Source organism: Chelonoidis abingdonii, chromosome 1, assembly GCF_003597395.2.
Source record: "Chelonoidis abingdonii isolate Lonesome George chromosome 1, CheloAbing_2.0, whole genome shotgun sequence".
NCBI classification, from domain to species: domain Eukaryota; kingdom Metazoa; phylum Chordata; order Testudines; family Testudinidae; genus Chelonoidis; species Chelonoidis abingdonii.
In genome coordinates, this window is record NC_133769.1 from 65,580,794 (window position 1) to 65,598,744 (window position 17,951).

At 41.2% G+C, this 17,951-nt stretch overlaps 1 protein-coding gene across 1 annotated transcript in view; it reads left to right on the forward strand.

Moving 5' to 3' along the window:
- SRGAP1 (SLIT-ROBO Rho GTPase activating protein 1) overlaps nucleotides 1-17,951 on the forward strand; it is a 304,935-nt gene that overhangs the window by 182,527 nt on the left and 104,457 nt on the right. Inside the window, exon 4 of the mRNA XM_032769517.2 lies at nucleotides 5,879-5,941. Within this exon, the coding sequence (XP_032625408.1) occupies nucleotides 5,879-5,941 (63 nt within the window). The remainder of the gene's footprint in view (nucleotides 1-5,878; nucleotides 5,942-17,951) is intronic.

The window sequence follows — 17,951 nt, forward strand, 5'->3', positions numbered from 1 at the left end:
AAGCCTGAACTTAGAACTTTGTCATTACTGTATGTAATTGATTCCATTTAACCAATTCTAGCTCTCATCTCTACCTTTTCCTTTAGACATCTAAAATCTAAAGTTTATTTCATAAAGGACTTGGCAACAGCGTGATTTGTGGGTAAGAGCTGATGTGTATATTGACCTGGGTCTGGGGCTGGTCCTTTGGGATCGAGAGAACCTTTTCTTTTACTGGGGGTGGTTCATAACCATTTCTCCCAGGACGAGTGGCACTGGTGGTGATACTGGGAGACTGGAGTGTCTAAGGAAATTGCTTGTGTGACGTGTGGTTAGCCAGTGGGGTGAAACCGAAGTCATTTTTGTCTGGCTGGTTTGGTTTGCCTTAGAGGTGGAAAAACCCTGGCCTTGGGCTGTGACTGCCCTGTTTGAGCAATTGGACCTGAATTGGCACTCTCAGTTGGGTCCCGCCAGAACCACATCGTCACAGCCCTTTATAAAGTTGGCTGCCACTAATTCATAATTGATGTTCAGTGTGCTGGATGAACTCTGAACTAATTGTATCACCTATTTGTAAAATAGGAAAAATGTTGGAATTAGGTGTAGAGCTGGCTGAAACTTCGGTTTTCTGGTTCATTGGAAATTTCAATATGGTGAAATTTGCGTTCTAATTTGGAACAAAATCAACCAATTTTACAAAAATTTCCTATGAACTGGACATTTAAAAAAAGATGTTTGGAAAACATTGTCATGTGGTGTTTCCGGAAGGAAGTATGCTCCCTTGGTCCTGACAGCTGCTGGCTGAGACTGAGAAGAATCAACTTCAGTTAGCAGCTGCCAGCTAGTTGGGGTCTGCAGCTCCATGGCAGCCTTGCTGTGTGGACTGTCCTGAGGCTAAGACCCCCAGCCTGCTGAGCCAGCTGGCTCACCAAGCTACAGGAGTCTGACAGCACAGGAAGACAGCTGGCCTGGGATTCTGGAAGCTCTGGGGTCCCTAGTCGCAGGACAGTCCACATGGTTGGGCTACCCCAGAGCAATGGACTCTGGTAGCCCAGAGTTCCTTGCCCTAGGGCAGTCTGCATTAGTCCAATTTAGTGCTTAGGCTTTTCTGCCTTTTAGTTGCCAGCATATAAAAGCAATGCAGATTCCAATTTTACGTGCAAAATGACCACCACCGTAAGACAGAACCTCAAACAGCAGAGCTCAAACCTATCAAAATGCTGTGTTCTTGCAGATCTTGTCAGGCAGATGGGACAGATGTGCTTCAATTGAACAATAAAGGAATAACAAAAACCAACACATGTGAAGAGTATCTCATGGAACATTTATACAATGATACTGGCCGTTGCTGTGTTAATAAGCAACTGCATTAATACATATACACAAAATCTTTAACCAGAATTGTGTATTTGTAATTTATAAAAACTTAATTTCTTTGGACAGAAACCATAATGAGCTGAGATGAACATATCTCCAGTGTTTACAGTAAAAGAGGTTGGGAAGTAAAGTACAATAAATATTTAAATTACATAATCTTGTAATTAACCGGAAATATGACTACCTGCCAGCTCTAGCTGAAAATTATAAAAACACAGGATATATATAGAATCTCTGCATCATTTTCTTCTCATTAAGATTTAAAGGAATTACATTTAACAATTAAAGGCTAGATAAGTGATTAATCACTGCAAACTGGTAGATCTGGGCCAATTTTACTTTGGATTAGCTATCTGTCTGTAGAAAGTCACTACAGCTGGTGGTGTATTTTTAAGACTGCTTATATATGACTTTTTCTAAAAGTAACAAGCTGAATCATTTAAGAGAATATTCCATGAATAGTGTCACTGAATGCTGTAACTGATGGTAAAATAACATGTCCCAAACATAGATGTTACAGCATTCCAGGAAAAATTCAGCATAATGAACTATAAAATTGAAATGAAAACCAGTCAAATAATAATTTTGGGTTCAGTGCTGCTCCGACTGAAACTGCTGGAAATACTTGCGCTGAGTCAGTGGGAGCCAGCTGTTAGTGTGTAGTAAAATGTTAGGTATATGAAACGCAAACAATAAATCTAATGAAATCTTGATATGCTATCATTATGTATATATGCCAGTGCTGTTTAGTGTTTGATGCAAGTGTCATTAGAGAGAGCAACACATGTATTGTTTGGGTTTCAAAATTTGTTGGCAATAATTTTTTTCTCTTGCAGTTTTAGACATTAGGTGTTAGACTTTGTTTCCCCAAAAACAATTCCCACCTCCCCCATATCAGATAGTACATCTTGCGTATATGTATACCTGGGTTTAACTAGAAGCATGTGAGTAGTCCCATTGATTTACAGGTGCAGGGCACTAATCTGTACATTTTCTGGATACATAATATTTACTGTACCCATTAAATTAGGAACAATAAATATATGGGGGGGGTACATTTTTTGTGACATAGAGTAACACTATTTGAAGACAATCCATATACTTTGAAACTGGATTAGGTATGGCTTAAATTATAAACAAATCTTTTACTAAAGCAATTAAACACAAGACCACTATTTAATCCATTCTTAAGAGGCTGTATTAAGGCCCGTGGTCTTTGCTTTTCTCTAAAGTTGTTGGATCCGTTATATCTTGAAAAATTTAAGCACAATGAGGGTTACACCTCAGTAAATTTCTTGAGGCTTTAGTGAAGACCAAGGCTTCTCACAGCTTGTTTTTAGGACCTTGAGAGACTGGTAAGAAATACTGACTTAGCTCCAGGAAAAGGTGTGCTGTATTTTGCATACTGTAATTTGGCTTTGCTGAGGATAAACTCCCAGAGGAAGGAAACATTAAAGCACACTAAAGTACTGCAGGAGAGGAGAATAAGTAGCATGACTGAACATGAGGAGTGAGCTGTTAATAACTGAAAAGAAATGCACTGCACATCCGAGGCGCGCACACAATATATATTACACACTAAAAGCCTTGTTACTAGCCCCTTGAGCCAGTTTTTCCTGATGTTAAATACTAATGCAAAATGCATTAGTTCTTGAGAGTTAGTCCATTGGACTGCTAGGAGCTAGGGGTTAACAAAATCCCTTCACTTATTTCTTCCCTCTCCCCCCCACAATTACAATGGCTAAGTGAGAAATAAACTGCACATCAGCACCATTACAAGGTTCACTCTGCTTTGAGCAGTTTCCAACCTCTGTCTGCCAGGGTCCCTCTTGTGATGAATTGGTGGAATGGTTGCCATAATCTGTATCCCCCTCTATCTGTTACCCTTCACAATTGCTACTCTGTCCTTTCTTCTTGCCATTCTCTGTCTCTCTGCTGTCCTCAGTCTGTTCTTTTCCTGCTCATCTTGGTGTGTTTTGTTTTTGTTTCTCTTTTTTACTTTCTGTTTTATAATTTTAGCTTGCAACTTTTAAAGCTCCATCTCCCCAGTGGACTTCCCTCTGCCCACCCCTGAGCCCCATTCATCCAGAATCTATGTGCTGCTTGGGAGACGGGAGAGAGTCATGCCAGGGGATGGTCATAGGTAGTTCTATGGAGCTGAGCTACTGGTGAATTTCTGGCTGTGCTGAGAACTGCAGGAGCAGAGGAGAAGTTTGAGCCAGGGAACTGCTTCCTGACACTGGAACATATCCCACGGCTATTTGCTTTAAGGCCCAACAGAAGAGCAGGAGGAAAGGCACATGGTTTTCAAAGAGCTACCAGATACTTTAACTGCAACAGTGTTTGCCGTGGGCATGTTGTATTGGGTTGCTTTCTCTTTGCCCCTTCCTCCCCTTCAACACACCCCTGAAACTAGTCTGGGCACTTGCCTGCTAGATTAAGAAACACTGCTTTAGAATCAACGTTACTTTGGGTTTTGATTGGTATTCAGGCAGTAATGGTGACTGAAAAATATGGATGTATTGCGTGGGGGTTGGGGACTGATCTTGCCTCGGGTTTTCTCCATGGATTTGTTTCCAACCTCAAGTCCTGCTTTATAGTCTGGCTACTGCCATGTTGTTTAAATTTCTTGATCTGCAAAAAATATTTTTAACACAGGCCAATCATATTTAGTTCCATATAAAAGGTTACCAGAAGGAAGAAAGGTTTGAGTTCTGTGAAGTGATAGGCAAGCTGCATCATAATCACTCTGGACTACTATAAAGCAGGATTGTTAACTTTTAGAGGGAATGTGCCAAATAAAGCAATGAAAGTAGTTTAGAATTTTTTAGAAAGCTTTTGCTGTGTTTCAAACTAATGATTTACAATATGTTGCAATACGTCATGTATTTTTATGTGGTGTACTATAAACTATGTAGTTTGTAGTACTTGCTCTTTAGTTATCGTAACATAAAATGCATTAGTCTGGATTTTGCAAAGACACTGAAGTAGCAAGCCTTGTTTGCTAGATTTTCAAATGGAAGAACCTACTTGAAGGAGAGATTCGGTATTAAAATATGCCAAACTTTTAAAAGCATAAAGAATGAGAGAGAGATTGTGGTGTATCTGTATACCAGAGCTTCAGAATTGCTGTCTAGATGTGGAACTGGATTCTGTTATGCCTTAGTTACCAAAGCTGATTGTCTTACGCAACGTGAATCTTGCTAACCCTTTTCCATCTTTCAAGTCCCAGAAAATTATCAAAAAACATCTTGCTTTAAGGCTTCTAATAAAAATTGAAAAATGATGGTATAGGTGTGATATAGCTTTAAAATGTGGGGATGGCGTGTGGAGGGGAAGCAAATGAAAAATGTTTGTTCCAAAAATTTTGTTTGTTTCATTTTCTTGGAAAGTGTACTTGATGGCATGTATCCTCTGGCTCTTTGGGGAATTTGGGTGTGGTTTAAAATGTGTGTTCAGATACAGTTATTCCTACAGGTGTTTTACTGATATTTCAGTATGCCAGTAGCTCTGGATGTGAGTTGGTACGCCGCAGGTGATTTTCCTTCATTTTACATATAAAAATATAGTGCTTGTCACAGCTAAAAACCTCAATCTATTATGAGATTGGTTTTCATTTGATTTTTAGGCTAAGTGTTGGTTATCAGTTTACTCACAAAAAGCAAAAATGTGTTGAGATCCCACACTGTAGTTTAGCTAGATGCTATGATGATAAGCACTAAAGGAAAAATATTACATAGGCAGTTTGCCAGAGTCTATGAATCTTTTACATAGTTGCTTTCCAAAGACTGCTGTACAATTGCCTGCAACTCTTGCACAGTTGCCACAGTTTTCGTCTACTGAACTGTTACATGGACAAATAGCAAAGGAATTTATTTGAATGAGGCTCCAGTTAAACTCTCCTGTTTTGACATACTTGTTTTCTTCACTAACCAGTGCCAAGTATTTCTCCTTTATGGGTCATAATGAATGCAAAGACTCAGTGCAGAAAAGTTAAAGCTGTTTCAGCTCTCTGTTCTGTGGAAAATTATGCAACTGATTATCTGTTTCAAAGAGGAACTACAATTACTGCTTGAATAAATATTTAGATAAAAGCAATAGTCGTATGTACTGAGAGACAAAGGCTACACCCATGATAGAAATGGATAGAATATCCTAGAATGTTTTGTTTCAAGTGGTTTGCTATATATGTGTATCATAACAGTTGTAAAACGGTATACAATTTTTAAAAAGCATTATAACATTAATCCTAAACTTTAGCCTTTGTATTGGCATCTAATTTCCTGATACTTCATGGGAATCACACTCTTAAATCACTTCTGGATCTCCTATTAGAAAATTTCTCTCCAGCTGTTGTCCGTCTCTATATCATTGAATCATTAATTTTTAGTGTACTGGAATTCTGTCAATATGCCATCTTCACAATCTCTATTGTGCTAGCTTTCCAATATGAATGAATGATGAATGCAAATTTCTATGGAGATTTAAGTGCCTCTTCATAATAATTTCTTTTTAATTACAGGGCAAAGAGATTGCATTCCAGCTTCATGAAGATTTAATGAAAGTTCTAAATGAGCTTTATACGGTAAGCACATTTAATTAGCTTCTGTTGCAAGAATTGTTTGTACAAATCGATTTCTGCACACTGTAAGTGTCCCTTTAGATGGCACCCGTTGGTTCTGAAATTAGGAGTGGTGCTGCACACCTTGGCGTAGAGTAATAATAAGGAATACTAACTACATGTATCAGAGGGGTAGCCGTGTTAGTCTGGATCTGTAAACGCAGCAGAGAATCCTGTGGCACCTTATAGACTAACAGACGTTTTGGAGCATGAGCTTTCCCACTTCGTCAGATGCATCTGACGAAGTGGGTATTCACCCATGAAAGCTCATGCTCCAAAACGTCTGTTAGTCTATAAGGTGCCACAGGATTCTCTGCTGCTTTTACTAAATATGTGGTTTTCATCAGGAGCACCCCCACTATAAAAATTGTTCCAGCACCTCTTATAGCAATATGCTTAGTTCAGTGCACACCTTATTTATCAGCTGAAATGTTCTGTCTTACATGCCCATTATAGCATTTCTCAATCATTCATAATTTTTTTAAGCATTGATCGTGGAAACACTGACATTGTAAGTATCAAGTAGTCCCACTGAAGTCATACCACTATGCCATAGCTTCTAATGAATATTGAATTCTGTCACAATATTATTGTTTAAGCGTGATTTTTAAGTAAAGCTGTCAAGCGATTAAAAAAATTAATCGCAATTAATCGTGCAATGTTAAACAATAATAGAATACCATTTATTTAAATATTTTGGATGTTTTCTATATTTTCAAATATATTGATTTCAATTACAACACAAAATACAAACTGTAGAGTGCTCACTTTTTTATTACAAATATTTACAAAAGAAATAGTATTTTTCAATTCACCTAACACAAGTACTGTAATGCAATCTCTTTATCATGAAAGTTTAATTTACAAAGTTTAATTTACAAAGGTAGATTTTTTTTGTTACATAAATGCATTCAAAAATAAAACAATGTAAAACTTCAGAGCCTACAAGTCCACTCAGTCCTACTTCTTGTTCAGCCAATCGCTAAGACAAACAAGTTTGTTTACATTTACGGGAGGTAATGCTGCCTGCTTCTTATTTACAGTGTCACCTGAAAGTGAGAACAGGCATTCGCATGGCACTTTTGTAGCTGGCCTTGTAAAGTATTTACATGCCAGATATTCTAAACATATGTATGCCCCTTCATGCTTTGGCCAGAGGATGTGCTTCCATGCAGATGATGCTCCTTAAAAAAATCTATTAATTAAATTTGTGACTGAATTACGTATGTCTCCTGTTCTGTTTTACCTGCATTCTGTCATATATTTCATGTTATAGCAGTCTCGGATGATGATTCAGCACACGGTCGTTTTAAGAACACTTTCACAGCAGATTTGACAGAATTCAAAAAAGGTACCAATGTGAGATTTCTAAAAATAACTACAGCACTCGACCCAAGGTTTAAGAATTTGAAGTGCCATCCAAAATCTGAGAGGGACAAGATGTGGAGCATATTTTCAGAAGTCTTAAAAGAACAACACTCCAATGTGGAAACTATAGAACCCAAACCACCAAAAAAGAAAATCAACCTTCTGCTGATGGCATCTGCCTCAGATGATGAAAATGAACATGTGTCAGTCCGCTGTACTTTGGATCATTATCAAACAGAACCCATAATCAGCTTCGACGTATTTCCCCTGGAACAGTGGTTGAAGCATGAAGGGACATATGAATCTTTAGGACATCTGGCACATAAATACCTTTATGCCAGTTACAATAGTGCCATGTGAACGTCTGTCCTCACTTTCAGATGACATTGTAAACAAGAAGTGGGCAACATTATCTCCTGCAAATTGTAACCAAATTTGTTTTTCTGAGCGATTAGCTGAAGTATGACTGAGTGGACTTTATTGCAGGCTTTTTTACATATACAGCAGGAGTTAAGTGTGGGAGGGGGAAGGGGGTTGGGGCACAGGATGGGGTGAGGTGGGCTCTAGGTGGCCCTTACCTCAGGGGGGCTCCCTGGAAGCGGCAACATCACTCAGCATCCAGAGCTCCCATTGGCTGCAATTCCCATTGGCTACGGAGCTGGCACTTGGGGTGGAGGCAGCGCACAAAGCTGCCTGCCAAGTCTCCGCCTAGGAGCTGAGCTGAGCTGGGGGATGTCGCCACTTCCAGGGAGGCATGGAGCCAAGTAGGGAGCCTGCTAGCCCCGCCAACCCCCCTCCTCTGCCCCAGGAATCCCCTTGAGCACCTGGGCTGTCCCCAGCCCAAGATTTAGTCAGGGGTATATAGTTGAAGTCATAGACAGGTTACAGACCATGAATTTTTGTTTACTGTCCGTGACCTGTCCATGACTTTTACTAAAAAGACACGTGACTAAAATGTGGCCCTAGTCATGAGCAATAAAGAGCAATAAACAAAACCCATACAATTATTGCAGCCTTGTCAGTGTGAAAAAAGTGAAGGGAAGCAGTTGAATTTGGTTCAGTTAGGTGAAAGATGGGCAGGTATTGATCTCTCTCTCTCCCCTTTGATTTGTTCTCTTCCTTGCATTTTTTTTAATGGAGTGATCAGTTTCCACTCATGCCGTTGTTAAAATTAAAATCTTTGAATGCTGACTGACATTCATGTACCCCCATGCACCTCTGAATTCCCTGAATAAGGAGAAGGATTCAAGTTTTTAATCCACCAAAAATGGTGTATGAGGAAGGTTTTATAACCTATAGCATAATTGATTATTTTATAAGAAAGGTTCATTAAAATTAAATGACTTTCCAGGTTTAAAAAGCTGCTGTGCTCAAAAATGGGTTAAAGACCATCAGAGAGGGAAAAAAGTGAACTAATTATTAGCTGAAAGATCTAGTAACTGCCTCTTTGAGGAACAGGCATGGTCAGTGTAAATAAATTATGTTTTAGGATTTCTATTGGTTGAGTTTCTCAGTAAGGACCATATCCTGTAAATACATATGCATGGGCACATCCCTGTACCTGTGCAGAACCCCATTGATTTCAGTCGGGCTCCACGTGGCCTCAGGCATCTGCCCAGATGTGTCCATCTGCAGGACCTAATGCTTCACAGAGACTCCAGCTGGTAGGACCAGAAGCTGCCAAAGCAGGAGATTATCCTCCTTTAGACATTCCAGGCAAACCTTTCTCTGTCCCATAGTGATTGGTTGGTTGTTCTAACCCTTCCCCTCTCTCCTCAGTCTCCTCACATCAGCTTCACTCCACTCCTGCCCAACCTCCCCACCACCTGCATCCCCCTCCCTTTCCTTTTCTTTCGATTTAGCTGACCCCACTCAAAACAAAACTCATCAAAATCATGGCACTAACGTGATGTTTGCTGCCATCACACTGTTCACTCTGCTTGTGTGTGCTAACCCTTTCCCCACCCTACATCTGTCTTGTCTATTTAGACAATAATGTCTCAGTGTTTCCTTGCACTCCCCCATCTGTCTGTGTTCATCTGTTGTCTCTTATTTTATACTTAGATTGTAAAATCTCTGATGCAACAACTGTCTTTTTGTTCTGTTTGTACAGCACCTAGCACAATGGGGTCCTAGCACATGACTGGGGTTCCCTGGTGCTATGATGATACAAATAATAAATAATCATTAATATAATAATTCTAACAAGCCTTAAATAACTTTTTAACTGCGAGTTATGTGTTGGAAAACTTTAATACTCTACCTGGTTACTTTAAGATCGTTGGCTGGAAGCAAAATATTATTCCACATCCGAAGGAGGGTTATCTTTTGAATGACACAAGACAGTACCATCCACTCCAAACATTTTAGCAGGAGTTCAGGCAAGCCTGGCCACTCATACTTCCAGAATGCCCAAACTCTTTATACAGTACAACCTAATCTATCCCAAGATTTTGTGGGACATTCAGAACTTCTTGATAAATGGGTTCTGTTGACTGGGGCTTCTCTATGGGGATCCCTGCTGATTTTTGTTCAAAATTTTATAAATGGAATCTTTAAAAACTTAGGCTTGATCTCGTGCAGATTGCTGAGTAACTGGTGCAGGAGTAGTTTTGAAAATAGTTCTATACCAGATGCTCTAAGCTTTCTGTATTAGTGAGGGAGCCAGAAACAAAAGACAATTTCAAAACTCTTCGTTGGAAATCAAGTCTTGCACATCCTCCCAGGGAAGTCATTTTTAGCCTGTTCAAGGATGGCCCTAAGAGGACCTGATCTAAAGCCTGCCGTAGGCAATGGGAATATTTCAATGGTCTTTGTATTAGCTCCTTAAAGTCAGTAGACAATGCTAAAGATTTAGAAAGAAGAAACTAGCCCAAGAGGAAGAATGGAAGAGAGGTCACAAAAGAATCCAAGCTATATGTCACCTCCTAATTGAGTATAGAAAAGGCTTATAATTTTGAAAAATAGCTCTTTTTGCTCAAGGACATTTTAAGAATTTGAAAATATGAGCCTATAATGAAACCCCAAACTCTGACCTTTGGGAGAGACTACAAAGAGATGTTGCTTCATGTTCAGTATGACGAAGTTTAGAACTAAAAAACATGTAAATGAGATGAAATATCTCCAAAATTCAGGCACTCTCTGGAATACTAAAAACCTACTGACGCTTTATGGAAAACAATCTTTTAGAGACCATTATGCTGATTTATACTTTCTCTATTTCTCTTTCCCTGTTTTCATTACTATGGACGTCTCTATGAAAACAGGATATTTGTTGCTTAGGATTTCATCTGTCCCTGCTGTTTTCATAGTCACCCTCTATTTGTGATATAATTAGTGTTATGATGTGGTAAACAGGATTGAGGTAATAAACAGCAGGAACAGATGTTCCTGGCCTCCAGTGGATACCCAAAGAACCATGTTGATTTTGGGGATACATAGATTCTGAGTGCTGAGTCCCCGTTTTTCCCTCAGTGGGCAAGAAGAGCTTTCCCAGAGGAATGATCTGTTGAAAATCCCAAAAGAGAAACTTCAGTGTTCCTCTCCCATAAGCCCCTACTTGTGACTTCTTCTGTGGGAGGAGCCATCTGGCCCATTGTGTGAAATATTCTTGTATCTCGTACATGATATTGAAATTATTAGTACATACATATGTGTATTATTTCAAGACAAACGGTCTATGTATTTTAATTTATTTCAGTAATATAAGGACTCAGGTTCCCGCTGGTTTATGCACTTGTCCTTATATTATGATTCAAAACATTCTGAAGAAAATAATCAAATATTTATAATATAATAATAATAGGAGATATACCTATCTCCTAGAACTGGAAGGGACCTTGGAAGGTCATTGAGTCCAGCCTGCTGCTTTCACTAGCAGGACCAAGTACTGATTTTTGCCCCAGATCCCTAAGTGGCCCCCTCAAGGATTGAACTCACAATCCTGGGTTTAGCAGGCCAATGCTCAAACCACTGAGCTATCCCTCCCTCCTTCATGGTGAAATATTGCAAATTCAGTACATTAAAAGTGACAACTATTTTTAATTATGTATGTACTTTCCTTTTACTGTGCCAGTCAATTAGTGTTTTCATGTTTCCAGCACCCCACCTCAGCTGCTTCACCCCTCTCCAGTTCCACTCTCTGCTGTTCCCTCAATCAGTGTAGATTAGTAATTAGCTGAGTTTCTTCACAAGTGTATAAACTGTTAGAGCTAAATATCAGATCTGTCACTGCTGATGAGACTAGAAAGTGGGGCTATAATATGTTCTGCAGAGGTAAATTCTGGGGCCTAATAGACAGGCCTAGATGGTGTCAGTGTGTATCTCGATAGATTGTGAGCACTGCACTGGAACCTGAAGAATTGCCCTCATTAAGATGTGTGTGTTAGATGAGGAGGGAATATATTTCCAATTTTTGCTGCTGTTTGTTTGGTTGGACAGACCAGTTTTCTTATATTCCCAGGCCAGAAGGGATCACTATGGTGATCTAATCTGGCCTCCTGTATAACACAGGCCACAGACTTCCCCAAAATAATTCCTAGAGCAGAGCTTTTAGAAAAACATCCAGTCTGGATTTAAAAATAGTTAGGAATGGAGAATCCACCACAACCCTTGATGAATGGTTCCAGTGGTTAATTACCCTCACTGTTTAAAAAAAAAATTAAAATAAAGTACACCTTCTTTCCTGTCTGAAATTATCTAGCTTCAGCTTCCAGCCATTGGATTGTGTTATATCTTTGTCTGCTAGACTGAAGAGTCCATTATTAAATATTTGTTCCCTGTGTAGATACTTACAGACTGTAATCAAGTCACTCCTTAAACTTCTCTTTCTGCAAGGTTAGGTTAATGAGGCAACAGAATATCAGTTTATACTGTAGAGCCTCTTTGCAACAGAAAAGGCTAGAGCTTTAAAAAAATAAACAAAACACTTCCAGGCAGGTGAAAACATAAAAAATCTTGGAATCTGTCATTTCCCACTAGCTCTGCCCATGCTTCATCAAAAGGCTGCAGACAATCTAGTATCCACAATCCATAGCGGTACACACTCATAATTCCCAGGCCAGGCTTTTCAAGATCTGCCCAGATTCACCAAAATGAAGACACTTCTGTCAAGGTGTTGTGCTAAATAGACATTGTAAGCAGAGCCTGACTTCTGTTTATTGGGTCTCATAACCCCCCACACCTTTTCTGCCCTCCATCGCCTGGATTCTCCAGAATCAAGGTTACTCTTTTGACACATGTCAAGCTCTCACTGGAATACTGAACATCAAAAGAAATTTTTGTGCGTCTTGCTGTTGAAAAGAGCGTTAATTGAGAGCCTCTAATTGTGTGGAAGACGTGACTGTGTACAGGGCCAAACTAAGTTGGCTCTGGTCTACACTACAAAGTTAGTTTGACGTAAGCCACCTTGCATCAACCCAGTTATTCACATGTCAACACTTAACTTTGTCTCCCCTGATGTAAGCTAACCATTATGCAAACACCATCTCCCCAAGTGGCATTGAACCGTGGTTGATGTACTGAGGTCGACGCAGCGCGAATGTAGACACTACATTACCTGGGTTGACATAGCATTCTGACTTCCAGGAAATCATCATGTTCCCGTTGGCTCTTCTTGCAGCTATGCAAATACTGGAGGATTGTACATCCTGTGCTTGCAATGCTCATGACAACAGTGCAGAGCTATGCAGGCTCAGTGCTTCTGTCAGAGATAGTGGACAGTGACAAGTCCCAGATAGGTTTGAGAGATTTTAAAAATAGACATGAAAATTATGGGATAGAGATGACATTATGGGATGGAGAAAGTTGCATGATGGAAACATGACTCCGCAATCCCAGTCACCCCTCCAAGACTTCTGCCACACCATGCATTGCCAAAAACTTCCAAAAAGACAGTGTGCTGGATGGTACCAAGTTGTGCACTGGGATACTTACCTACCTACGGTGCACCTCACTGTGCATCGAAACAAGCACTGTGAAGTGCCAACACAAGATGCCAACTGTGGATAGACACAAGCAATGTACTAACCTTGGTGCTTTAATGCCAAAACAACTTGCATCGGCAAAAGTTTATAGTGTAGACATGCCCTAAAGCATAGGCACCTGTGGAACCTGTGTGCCTCTGTGGCTCATAGTCCTATGATTACATCATATGCCACATCTACCATAGACGTGTTTAATCCACCATGTGGGCGTCTGCCTTCACAGCACCTATTGTGGGTAAGTTTACCGGGTGAAAGATTTATGGTGGATGACATGTGGTGAGCTTCAGGTGGTGAAATCTCCATCCTTTGAGGTTTTTAAGGCCTAGCCTTGACAAAGTCCTGGCTGGGATGATTTAGTTGGGGTTGGTCATGCTTTGAGCAGGAGGTTGGACTAGATGGCCTCCTGAGGTCTCTTCCAACCCTAATTTTCTTCTATGATTCTTCTTCTTCATGGTCCATAGAGAAAGCGAGAAATAATCATCTTATCTCGGACCCCACTCAATGTCAACCCGAGTTTGATTTTCCACAAAGGCAACAAGCCCTTCTGAACTGGTTTTGTACCAGACATGGAATTTGTGCTGCAGTGGAATTTCGGTGTCATTTTAGATACAGTCTAGTATGTTAGTGTGGGCAGCCACAAACCCTGATACGCATCGTTGAGGACTGCAAAATGACTAAACTTTCTGGAGGTCTTTGTGCATTAAATGTCATTGATAAGAACGCTGTGGTTTGGCTTGACTGGATTGTATATGCCAAATAAATAAATTAGAGTATCAGCTTTCATTTAAACACAGTAAGTCCCTCTAGACCTTATGGTAGGGGAGACAATTTTGAAAAGATCACCGGAGTGTAATTTATGCAGTGATGTCTGCCTGTGTCTGCAAACTGCCTGAAACAATAGCTTTAAGAGGTGTTAACTGCTTCATGTACCTCAATGGGCATTTGCTGGTCTAACTGAGAAACTGGGCCCTAGGAATGTGGCTGTGAGTCTGGGGCCTTGGATTGCCTTAATCCAGCCTTGACCATATACAGTTTTAATAGATTCAGAGGGACTGAACTAAGTGGTAAGTAAACCGTGTTTAAACCTGGATTTAGAATGATTGTTTTGGTGCTTCTCCATTCCAGTCAAGCCATTTGGCAGAAGTTAAGTGATAATAATGACAGACAATATCTGCTGTGTATCTCAAAGACCAGGAATTTTTGAGGCATCCTAGAAATACATGTTGGTGTCCTCTACTCAGCTGACAAAACCTTCTCCCCTGACAATTTTCATAAGTAATACAAAAACCTGTGGTATGCTGAAGTTTGAAAATATGGGGACAGTGCAAAATAAAATGAATTTATTATTAAAATAAATAACACAGGCTGCTGTACCAATTGTATGTTTCATTGCCTTATGTAATTCATTTAAAATCTCCAGCGTTTAATTTTAAAGGAGGTTGCTACAGAATTTCCATTCTGCTGCACAGGAGTGCCACCGAATACAGTGATGTTACACAGAAGTTATGTCCAACTTATTGCAGAGTACTAGAGATTTGATAGATAGTGAGGTCAGTAATGCCACGATGGCAGTAAAACGTCAGTGATATTTCCAGGGGTTGCATCAGAGATTCGATTGGAAGTGAGTAGGATTATGAAAATATCTAATATCCAGTCTACCAACAGTCTGCTGAACACACGGGTGAGAAACCAAGGAAAATGGGAAATTAGTATAAGATTTTGCTTTATTTCTCAGGGGAAGTGCCAGCTGGCCAGATTAATGAATTACACACAAACTCAATTTCCAGTAAGAAATACTACTTTACTGGAGGCAGTTTTGAAATAAATCAAAGACAGTAATTTCAGCAATGATAAGTTGGTGTTCTATTAAATACCTATTGATGTGTACACAGCAGCAAAATGAGGACAGACACATGCAAGGAATTAAGTGGCAGAGCACAACTTTAGCACAGTGGAGAGGCACTTCTCACCCATACTTTTCTATACCAGCCATTTAATTGGTTCCAGTGCAGGACTTACCATAGAACTTATAAGGCGGGGTAGGCTGTCTTCAGCCCTACCCTGCAAGATGTGGTTCTTTGAGTCCTAGCACCCTCCTCCACCCCCACAAGAGGGACTGAGGGTGCAGCAGGGTGAGGACCTCAGCCCACGAAGGCCAGAAGGTCTCATCCTGTCACATGAGCCCAAGGCTCAACACCAAAATCCCAGGTCTTTTACCTCTAGAAACTTTTTTTTATTCTGTTAGCTGCACTGGAAACCAGCCACAGGGAGTGCCAGCAACAAGCATGGTCACTCTCCACGCAGCTACGGCACCTGCTATCGCACCACTTGCTCAACCCGTGCCTGCACATGCTGTAGCCGTACGTCAGCACCTCCATCAGATGGATATACATCATCATCCCTGAAAACTTCTGGGTGATTGTAATGGATGTCCCCATGCTGTATCATGGAACCCCCTTTCTTCAGGAATATCTTGGTGACCCCATTATTTACTTTCTTTCTAATCTTGCCCACAAGGCTTGGTCTGCTCCTAGCCTTTTGCTGTCAGTGAGTGCAGAAGTGGTACAAGCTCATCCCACTGCGTGCCTCTTCTGGATGCTGATAGCTTCAGCACTGAAGCCCAGCTGAGATCCGTCTGCTGTCCTGGCAGCATCTTGTGGCCCTACTGCAATATAGGGTGCCCACAAATCCAAACATTGCATACACTCTGGGTAGCTTCTAAAACAAACAAGCACATTCCCTGCCATCGTTTCCTTGGTGCAGACATAAGTCCTGTAGCCCTTGATTTCTAGTGCTCTATTGCCTGCAGCTAACGTGGGTCAAAACCCTCTGCAGCTACTGACATCGCTGCCCTGATTCTGAAAAATAACTACCAAATTTACCCCAGTGAAGACCACAGTAGTGCAAGGTGTTTTTCAGTATGGTGCTGAATTGATACCTTGTCAGGAAGCTGCCATCACCACATGAAAACAACAGAGCTAGTTGCAGGCCCTGGATTTTAGTGAGACTCTTATCACCTTTATACAGAACAAGTGCTCATCTCATAGACTCATAGACTTTAAGGTCAGAAGGGACCAATATGATCATCTAGTCTGACCTCCTGCATCTGCACTTTCCTTCAACACCACATAGACCCCTCTTCCCTTCTGGTCTGTTTTTGAGTACTGTAAGCACAAGAGTTGCATATCTGTTACATTTAACGCACGCTGGGACCTGTCCACAGCACCCATAGCCACCAGCTCACCCACTGTCAAAGCGCCAAAGGTGGCAACAATAAATGCCACCTTAAATAAAATGGCCTGCCTCCCACAGCTGCGGTCTCAGGCAGAGCCTTTGGAAACTCCAACAGGGTGGATAACCTGTCATCAGTCTAGCACCCATCCCCCCAGGACCACCCTTCTAATAGTTTCCTTGCTATGAAATGCCTGCATGGGTCTGGGAAACCCACCAACCTACTCCAGAAGGATAGGCCCATTAGCTGGCCAGAGATAGTGAAGGGAGCCTACCTGTGGTGGGTCGAAGGCACCACTTGTTGTGACCCTCAATGTGTGGGTATAGGCTACCGACAATGAAGCCCTGTGCGTGCCCTAAATTTCTCTAATTCTGAACAGCTCGCCTTATAGGTCCACAGGGTAACCAAGTTTTCAACTAGTTCTACTGCTGTCGTGAGCCAAGATCCCAAAGTTGTTGGGGTATTGGCTGCAAGTCCCTGCTGGGTTTGTTCCTGTGTAACCTTTCTGCCAGGCCAAGTTGATAGCAGCAAGGGCCGGGTTCAGTACATAGAGGTTCCCTTTCAACAATACAATGCAAAACCAGCTCGAGCCCCCACCCAGTGACCTGGGAAAATTACACACACACACCTCTGGGCGCCTCAGAGAGGCAATACTTTCCCTCTCTCAAGCACAGAGTCTCGGTGTAGCAAAAATCTTTAACAAGATGAGGTTTAACAACTCAGCATTAAATTGGGAAAATACCACAACTAGGGTTCATTAACACAAAATCATGAATCAGAAGACCCACCCCCAAGCAGATGAGGCCGTGTCCTTCTCCCTTTGATTCTTGAGTCCAGCAACCCAAAAGTCACTCCTCCCATAGTTTCTGTCCTTGGTCAGTGCAGCACCCATAGAGTTCAGAAGTTCATCTGCAGAGTTTACCTCCCAGCATGGGTGGGAGGGGGGGCAGGTAAGGGGGACACCTTATGTGCTCGTGTCAATGCCCGATTGCCATGCCTCTCCATGGGGTTCTGCTGCAGTCTTCACCCTGGGCTGCTCTTCTCTGCTAGCCGCTCCTCTCCACTAGCCATCCTGCTAGCCGCTCAGCAATATATCTTTAACCCCCCCCCACACACACACACTTAACACAGCTGTCAGTGATTTCAGCTCTTAGTAACTTCAGCGCTTTAGTGATTTCAGCTGTTAGTAGGGGCGCCTCAGTGCTGGTGCACCACTAGTCCAAAGTAGATCTAATGCTTAGACCTAGGTATCAGCAGTTTCAGCTTTGCCCTATGTATCAAGACTCCTAATGGAGTCAAAATTAGCTCTGTTATTACACGATGAAGAGAGAAGGAATCAAAGTGCTGTTTGGGGTCCTCAGAAGTAGCCTATGCTACCAAATACAAACAC